Genomic DNA, 10,000 nt, shown 5'->3' with positions numbered 1-10,000 from the left:
CACAGTGTCCCTTTAACGACTTTTTGGTGCATCTGGCGACTTTTTAAAACACGCATTTTCAGTGACAAATTCATCGTTTTCCCACATAAGGGCCAAAACATACCAAGGCGGAACGGAACGGTCACGGGACGAACGCGGTCTTTCTGCTTAGTTTTGGCCGGCGTGTTTTTCTCAGCCTTTCACACTGACAGCGTCGGCGTGCGCGGCCAATCCTATTCAAAACCCTCCCCACAGCCAAAGCTAGCATGCTACTTTGCCATTCATTTGAATGAGACACCGCCGGTCGCCGGCGTGAAAAATACGCTCGAGTTCTATTTTCCAAATGCAGCGCGGAGCGGAGCCGGCTCCCGTGCCGCTGACGCTCGACTACCGCCGGTTGGTGTGTAAGGACAGATATGTTTCAATGTATTTTCACCGACGCCGGTAAAAAACGCGGCCGTTCCGCGACGCTTTACCGCCTTGGTGTGTAAGACCCCTAATTCTGACTCTGCGCCGCCGTCAGAAGCATTTCCCACGATTAAGCAGGGCTGCAGCTTAGCTCTGATATCCAAAAAGTAGCTAGTACTGCCCATTTCAACTGTGGACGAAGGCATGTGGGCAGGTTTTCTGTAGATCAGCGCGCCGTGCATAATGCTGTAACGTCATACGTAACGTCATGACATCATCTAGCAACTTCTAGTGACTTTTCAGGGAGCCAATAGCGACTTTAGCTGATTTTCTTTTGGCAACACTTTGGATCACTAGGTCTGCGCTATCCACGTGTTGTCTTTGGGAAGTAGCTGTTTGTTCTTGAGCACAGAGCAGGTTGGTAGATAGGACCAATCACAGCGGCTCCTGCTGCCGTTAACTGCGTCACTGTCTGCGGGCAGTCACATTTTCAGGGGTATACACCAAGTCACTGCGGAGGGGAAAATGAATTCCAATGAATTGAATTGCGGGGCTAGGTGCCTTGCTCAAGGGCACCGCAGTCATGGAAGAGGGCTGTCCTGCCTGTCATTTAGCCTAGCTAATGATCTATAGTAGTCCTTTAGCCTAAAGATATAGTCTTGCCTGATTCGCTAAGTCGCTATGGGCTGGCTGAAAAGTCGCTAGATGACGTCATGACGTTACGTATGACGTCACAGCGTCACGCACGGTGCGCAGATCTACAGAAAACGTGCCCACATGCCTTCGTCCACAGTAGATATGGGCGGTGCTAGCTACTTTTTGCTTAACCGTGGGAAACGCTTCTGACGCCAGCGCAGAGTCACAATTATGTGGGAAAACAAGGAATTTGTCACTGAAAATGCGTGTTTTACAAAGTCGCCAGATGCACCAAAAAGTCGTTAAAGGCGCTTGATACGTTTTTTGTCGCCAGGGCCGTCAAAAAGTCGCTAAATCTAGCGACAAAGTTGCTAATTTGGCAACACTGCTAGCTCTACAGTAGTCATTTAGCCTAGCTCATGAGCTACAGTACTCTTGCCTGTCCCTTAGCCTAGCTAATGATATAGTCCTGCCTGTCCTTTAGCCTAGCTATTGATCTACAGTAGTCCTTTAGCCTAGCTAATGATATAGTCCTGCCTGTCCTTTAGCCTAGCTATTGATCTACAGTAGTCCTTTAGCCTAGCTAATGATTTACAGTAGTCCTTTAGCCTAGCTAATGATTTACAGTAGTCCTTTAGCCTAGCTAATGATATAGTCCTACCAGTCCTTTAGCCTAGCTATTGATATAGTCCTGCCTGTCCTTTAGCCTAGCTAATTATATAGTCCTTTAGCATAGCTATTGATCTGCTTTGGATAACAGCAGCAGCTGCTACATGCGAAGGAATGCAATCTTCTAAATGCATATACACGTACAGTATCCTAACGGAGTGTCTTATACCTTCTAAATGCATATACACATATCCTAACGTCCCTCACAGACATAAAGGACCTTGTGGCCGATGGAGTATCTTATGGCACCACTCCAGACCAAATGATCTCTGTATATCGACCTAATGAACTGTAATGACTATGGGAATGTGCAATGATGAGACGATGCCGTATGATTGACTTGCAGCCTTGTAAACCAAAACCACTAAGAACTGATACATGGCTGTTCAGTGTTGAACACAACAATTAAAAAAAAACAAAAACATACAGACCGAAAGATTCAGACAGTCATCCGTCAGATTCAAACAGTCAACCGAATTTCAAGATGCAGTACAGAGGTCGCACAGTAAAACATTGCAGCCAGTTAAACAGAAAGAGGTAAGTTGCCCTGCTGCCTTAAATGTATACGTTTGTAAGTTTATTCAACCCTTGAGTTGAGTTAACTTAAGGCAGCAGGGCAACTTAGATTTTTGAGTATATCTGTCTGCAATATTCATGGAGGGGAGGGGAGGGTGGGGTGGTGCAGCAACACATGCAGGTAACCAAGGCAACAAGAGGAGGGTGGGATGGGATAGGTGGATGGGGTGACATGATGAGTGCCATCTCCATGGTAACGTGTCATAAACAACATGCAAGGAGGAGGAGTACCTCAGCAATGCTTAAAGTGGAGGAACAGGAGGGGAGCCGCGCCTGAGGGGGAGGAGGAGGAGAAGGAGGAGGAGAGGAGAGGAGAGGAGAGGAGGGGAGGACAAGGAGGAGGTGGAGGAGGAGGAGAAGAGAGGAGAGGAGAGCAGAGGAGAGAGGAGGAGGAGGAGAGGAGAGGAGGTGAGGAGAGAGGAGAGGAGAGGAGGGGAGAGGAGTGAAGATTAGAAGAAAGGAGAGGAGATGAGAGCAGAGGAGAGGAGGTTAGAAAGGAGAGAATATGACAGGAAAGGAGAGGGCAGGAGAGGAGAGCAGAGGAGAGGCCAGGAGAGGAGAGAGGTTAGAAAGAAGGGAGATGAGAGGAGAGGAGACAGGAGAGGAGGTTGGAAAGTAAGGAGAGGAGAAGAGAGAGGAGAGGAGAGAAGGTTATAAAGAAAGGAGAGGAGAGGAGAGGAAAGGAGGTTAGAAAGAGAGGAGAGGAGAGGAGAGGAGAGGAGAGAAGAGGAGAGGAGAGGAGAGGAGAGGAGAGGAGAGGAGAGGAGAGGAGAGGAGAGGAGAGGAGAGGAAAGCACAGGACAGGACAGGACAGGTAGGGGAGGGCAGGGAAGGGGAGTGGGAGAGAAGAAGACAAGAGGGTTAACACAACAGCTCAATCAGCCAGCCAGCCAGCCAGTCATCCAGCCAGCAAGCGGAGCTCAGTCCTGGAACACACACACAGGTGGAGACCCCTAGTGTCCTGGAGGGAGAACAGTGGTGAGGCTTCTTCTAGAGAAGCGGCAGCAGAGTGGAGGGGGGGTTGGTCAGGGGTTGGGGGTTGGGGGTTGGGGAGGGTTCGCAGAAGCCAACACCTGGCTTCAGGAAGTATATAAGTCATAGAGGTAGAAAATAACACTAGAGAGGACCCCGCCCCCCTTTTTACGGCAATCTGTAGCAGCCATTATCTGTAGGTAGATCAGAGAAATGGAAATTAACGGAGAACGAGGCTCACCTCTGTCAAAAATGGCTTAATCATGTGAAAATGTCCATCAACACACTATACAAGGACAATAGTTGAAGTGTGTTGCCAACTATGTTCATAAAATATATTATTTGATTTTTAAATGTATTTTATCGACTCATGATTTAACTAAATATTTAGCCCGACATTTCAAATCTGGTCTTTGATTAAAGTGTTACTTCATATTTACACAGTTTTTGTCAATTTCTTGACAGGGGTGGGCGTGTTCTCCATTGACTTGCATTGCCTACACTACCTACGGAAGTTGGGAAGCTCCAGCTGCCATTTCCCAGTGCTGTCGCAAATTGCTGTGTCCTCTCTAGTGTTATTTTCTACCTCTATGATATAAGTATATAAGATGAGGAGCAGACATTACAAATCGCACTCCGAACAGTATAAGATGAGATGAGGAGTAGACATTACAAATCGCACTCCGAACAGTATAAGGAAGAGATGAGGAGCAGACATAACAAATCGCACTCCGAACAGTATAAGATGAGATGAGGAGCAGACATAACAAATCGCACTCCGAACAGTATAAGATGAGATGAGGAGCAGACATAACAAATCGCACTCCGAACAGTATAAGATGAGATGAGGAGCAGACATTACAAATCGCACTCCGAACAGTATAAGGTTGAGATGAGGTTGAGCCGCTGACGAGTGGTGTCATATAAACACATCAGTCTTGAAATTCACACCGTAGGTCACAACACAGACAAGGTACAGACAGCTGACATCACAAGATGGTACAGAGAATAAAGTTTCAGATGTATTATAATAGGCCTACACAGATACAGTGTGTGTGTATGTGTGCGTGTGTGTGTGTGTGTGTGTGTGTGTGTGTGTGGGGTGGGGGGGTGCAGAATGCTGTGTAGAGCTGTTAAAATTGGAACTCATTGCATCACTATGAATTCCGAGGCACGATAGAAGGTGAGAAAGCGTTGAATGTATTTGTGTGACAAGTCAGGCATCCTCTCTGGCTTTACAAACTAGTGAAACAAGTCAACATGTCAGTGGTCAACAGCTGTGTCCAATCCTCTGCATTTGTTTACATAATGCCCATTAAGCTCCGCCCCTTAATCTCAGATCTGTTTAATCACCTTACTGCTGCTATGCCATTTTAATACAGGCACACACACACACACACACACACACACACACACACACACACACACACACACACACACACACACACACACACACACACACACACACACATACACACACACACACACACACCACACATACACACACACACACAGCCATGTTAATACACGCACACACACACACACACACACACACACACACACACACACACACACACACACACACACACACACACACACACACACACACACACACACACACACACAATGCCATTTTAATACAGGCACGGTACAGAGAACTAAAGACATGAACACAATGCCTTGACACGCCGTGTTCACATGAAAATGACCATAATGTGCTTTAGCTTTGGCCATGGTAAACATGCGCTCATACACACTGCTTCTCTCATACACACTGCTCCTCATACACACTGCTTCTCTCATACACACTGCTCCTCATACACACTGCTCCTCTCATACAGTACACACTGCTCCTCATACACACTGCTCCTCATACACACTGCTCCTCATACACACTGCTCCTCATACACACTGCTCCTCATACACACTGCTCCTCTCATACACACTGCTCCTCATACACACTGCTCCTCATACACACTGCTCCTCTCATACACACTGCTCCTCTCATACACACTGCTCCTCATACACACTGCTCCTCATACACACTGCTCCTCATACACACTGCTCCTCATACACACTGCTCCTCATACACACTGCTCCTCTCATACACACTGCTCCTCTCATACACACTGCTACTCCTTTTCTGTCTCTTCATCCACCCCAGTGTCACACGCACGCACGCACGCACGCACGCACGCACGCACGCACGCACGCACGCACGCACGCACGCACGCACGCACGCGCACAGTCCAAGTTAGTAGAGCCATTCTTTGGGTGCCAGACCTACAGTCCAAGGCCAGAGGCTGAACTTAATCAGATACAGAGTTGTCAGCAGTGGTGGGGCCCACTTAATCAGATACAGAGTTGTCAGCAGTGGTGGGGCCCACTTAATCAGATACAGAGTTGTCAACAGTGGTGGGGCCCACTTAATCAGATACAGAGTTGTCAGCAGTGGTGGGCCCACTTAATCAGATACAGAGTTGTCAACAGTGGCCGGGTGCCAAGACTTTAAATGGCAAGTGTACACGTAGTATACAACAGGCCCCTGCCTCCGCACTACCTTGGGGTTGGGCACTTGTATTGTTATGTCCTTAATTAAACACACATCTGTTTATTCACACCACTGTATCACCACTACAGCAGCTATATTTAAAAGAACAGGAGGCGAGCAAGCTTGCTAGTCAAACTGACACAACCCACATAAAAATCTCATCTTCCTCTTCCTCCTCCTCTCCCTCCCCCTCCTTCTCCTTCTCCTCTCCTCTTCTTCTTCCTCCTCCTCCTCCTACTTCTCTTCTTCCATCTCATCCTCCTCCTTCTCTTTTGCATACTGCCATTCTGACAGCTGCATACCATTATTCTAGCCTCGCGAGCCATCCTACGTACTTCCGCCAAAGGATTGGCTCCACTACGAGTCTGGCCGTGCTTCTCTGTGGAGTGCCTGGAGCAGTAGGATTTTGATCACAACGCCCCCCCCCCAGAAAACAGCCAATAAGCGAATAAGCGCCCCACGTGGGGGCGAAAGGGGGAGGACGCTCGTGACAATGATGTACACATCTGCACCAGAGCCATTGGTCTGCGCTATGTTGTTGTTGAGTAACTGCCGGCAATTTGGTGAGAGGTGTCCAATAATTTCGTAACTGAGTGCAAACTTCCTTCTTCTTGCAATCGCTTCAGAGCAAACAAATGCCAGACCATAAATACGAAATGAAATGGTAGTATCATGGGATGGTCAGGACCAGGCTACCATTATTCTAGTCCAAAGCATGAAACTGGAAAGAGTCTGCTTTGAAACACTGAGTGCATCTTAATATGAGACCTTGCCTCCTCCACTTGCCTCCTCCACTCGCTTCTCGTCATGATGACATCACTGACAACAGCATTATATTTCAATATCTTACAAAAGCTCAATTGTAGAGTCTTTTTCTCGTTTGCAATTGTTATGGTGAATGAAAAACAGTCCCTCAAAAGTTGTTGTGGCTAGGCTGACAGCTGGGAAACTTTATCGTTTTCTCCACGGAGGAGGGGCCAGGAGGCGGGGCGAGGAGACAAGCGCAAGTGGAGGAGGCAAGGTCACATATTAAGACGCACCCACTGTGTCTGTCTGTGAGCTTCACTTAGCACTTGTAAGGAAGCTTTGCTTCCCGACTGCTCTGCTTGTCTGTGAGAATACACTCAGCTCAGCCTTCAGGTTCAGGGCAGTCATGGGTAAGCAGTTAGGGCGTCAGACTTGTAGCCCAAAGGTTGCCGGTTCGACTCCTGACCCGCCAGGTTGGTGGGGGGAGTAATTAACCAGTGCTCTCCCCCCATCCTCCTCCATGACTGAGGTACCCTGAGCATGGTACCGTCCTGCCGCACTGCCAGGCGTGGTGGTATTCGGAGGTGGGGTGGTGGTATTCGGAGGTGGGGTGGTGGTATTCGGGGTGGGGTGGTGGTATTCGGAGGTGGGGTGGTGGTATTCGGAGGTGGGGTGGTGGTATTCGGGGTGGTGCTTACATGGGCAGAGGCAGATGCCAGTCTGTCTGCCCCTTATGCCTGTCTCTCTAGCCTGCAGGGAGGTGGGCTCTCTGCGTTACTGGGCCTGCAGGGAGACAGGCACTCTACGTTACTGGGCGGGCAGGGAGACAGGCACTCTACGTTACTGGGTGGGCACTCTACGTTACTGGGCGGGCAGGGAGACAGGCACTCTACGTTACTGGGCGGGCACTCTACGTTACTGGGCAGGCAGGGATTTCAACTTACTGCCTACTGACAAGTAGACGCTTCTCAATTGCACAGAAAGTAGCAAAAATGTATTACAGCAAAAGACAAAATGTTATTTTCTCAAAAAACAAATAACATTGATTCATGGTGGTTACATAGTTACAAGTTTTGTTTGTTTGGAAGTTAAGACAATTGTAAGTGTAATGGACGGTGTGCGGGATATTTACACTACTTTGAACTACTTTGGTAACATCCAACACAACCCGTTCAGACTGAGCTGTGCAAAAATGCCCTTTCTGCTGAATAGTGGAGAAAAATCCCCACATATATTAAGTATCCTAAAGGAACAGCATTATTTGTGCAATAAACAAACAGTGGACAGCAACTGAATTAGTACAACTCTTAACTTCCAACAGAAACTCTTAACCATGTAAGCTGCATATAACTGAGTCAATTTTATTAGTTTTGCAAGAAAATAAGATTTCGCCTTTTTGCTGTAATTCAGAACATTTTAAAATTTCACTTTCACCTCCCCCCCATGCCTTTTTAAGCCAGTACAGTAAAATGAAGTTCAGCATACTATTCTATTCGACTTCTATTGTATGTTCTATTTGACTTCTATTGTATGTTCTATTTGACTTCCATTGTATGTCCTATGAATGATCAGAATTTCTGCTGGACACCCACGGCCATTCATTGTTTTTTTTCTTGCCTCAGTCTCTGTTTACTTTGGTATTGTCTCCTCTCCTCTCCTCTTATTTTGTTATTGTCTCCTCTTGCCTCAGTGTGTGTGTGTGTGTGTGTGTATGTGTGTGTGTGTTGCTTATTTTGGTATTGTCTCCTCTTGCCTCAGTGTGTGTGTGTGTCTCCAAGCCTTCGTCCTGACTGAAGTCCTCCCACTCAGTTGCCACAGAGCTTATTGCGGCCCACACACACTGTACTGATGCCTCACTGGACACACACCCACACACACACACACACACACACACACACACACACACACACGCACACGTACATATACACACACGCACACGCACACACACACACACACACGCACACACACACACACGCACATGCAAATTTGCATGCAAATGTGCACACACAAATACAGGCATATATGCATGCACACGCCCACGCCATTCAGACACAGACACAGACACAGACACACACAGACACGCACACTCACACACATACACATACACACACACACACACACACACACACACACACACACACACACACACACACACACACACACACACACACACACACACACACACACACACACACACACACACACACACACACACACACACACAAGGGCATACAAGCATGTACACACGCCATCACACTGCCTAAGGCTGTTTCTGCAGACAGTCTTCTACAGTAAGTGCAGACGCCCACACACTCAGATACACATTGTGGACATCCATTCTGAAGGCACTTCAAACAGCATGTAGGCTACCGATACACAGTCTGTACATCCATACACCCATAGACTGTGCTTTAAACAGCATGTACTATTGACTCATAGAAAAACAACACCTCACGCCAACTTAACAGACATAATGCTACAGTGGAGGCCTTCGCTACTTGGTACTGCACCGTACGTCTATTGGCCTTCACTACTTGGTACTGCACCGTACGTCTAATGCACTTCGCTACTTCGCTACTTGGTACTGTACTGCACCGCACGTCTAATGGCCTTCGATACTTGGTACTGCTCTTTACGTCTAATGGCCTTCACTACTTCGTACTGCACTGCACCGTACATCTAATGGTCTTCGATACTTGATACTGTACTGCACCGTACGTCTAATGGCCTTCACAACTTGGTACTGTACCATACGTCTAATGGCCTTCGCAACTTGGTACTGTACCGTACGTCTATTGGCCTTCACAACTTGGTACTGCTCTTTACATCTAATGGTCTTCACAACTTCGCTACTTGGTACTGTACCATACGTCTAATGGCCTTCACAACTTGGTACTGTACTGCACCGTACGTCTAATGGCCTTCACAACTTGGTACTGCTCTTTACATCTAATGGCCTTCACAACTTCGCTACTTGGTACTGCTCTTAACATCTATTGGCCTTCACAACTTCGCTACTTCGTACTGTACTGCACTGTACGTCTAATGGCCTCCACACTGAATCATTAATATCAGCTGTTTAATCTTAGTCTTATTTACAGTTCAAGTTCAATGACCACGGGGGTCAAAATCAACTGAAACCACAACGAGCCCATTCTGTTCTGCAAGTGGAGTAGCACTGGGGACAACAGCTCTGGACAATACTGCCATGAATAAAGGATGTAGATCATGAGATAAGAAAGAAAGAAAGAAAGAAAGAAAGAAAGAAAGAAAGAAAGAAAGAAAGAAAGAAATTACGTACACGTAAGAAGGCAAGGGGGAATTGGGGTAGAGCTAAACACAGAAAGGAAGAGGGGGGCAGGAAGAAGGAAAAAAGATGGATGGATACCGCAGAGAGAGAGAGAGAGAGAGAGAGAGAGAGAGAGAGAGAGAGAGAGAGAGAGAGAGGGGGGGGAAGAGAGA

General features: G+C 47.4%; 1 protein-coding gene across 1 annotated transcript in view; it reads right to left on the bottom strand.

Moving 5' to 3' along the window:
• Window positions 1-10,000, bottom strand: part of LOC134468296 (gephyrin-like) — a 143,254-nt gene that overhangs the window by 50,443 nt on the left and 82,811 nt on the right. The window contains exon 9 of the mRNA XM_063222236.1: window positions 2,500-2,541. Within this exon, the coding sequence (XP_063078306.1) occupies window positions 2,500-2,541 (42 nt within the window). The remainder of the gene's footprint in view (window positions 1-2,499; window positions 2,542-10,000) is intronic.

This window comes from Engraulis encrasicolus, chromosome 18, assembly GCF_034702125.1.
Source record: "Engraulis encrasicolus isolate BLACKSEA-1 chromosome 18, IST_EnEncr_1.0, whole genome shotgun sequence".
Classification (NCBI taxonomy): Eukaryota; Metazoa; Chordata; class Actinopteri; order Clupeiformes; family Engraulidae; genus Engraulis; species Engraulis encrasicolus.
The sequence above is the reverse complement of the archived record's forward strand: the minus strand, read 5'-3'. Positions and strand labels throughout refer to the sequence as shown.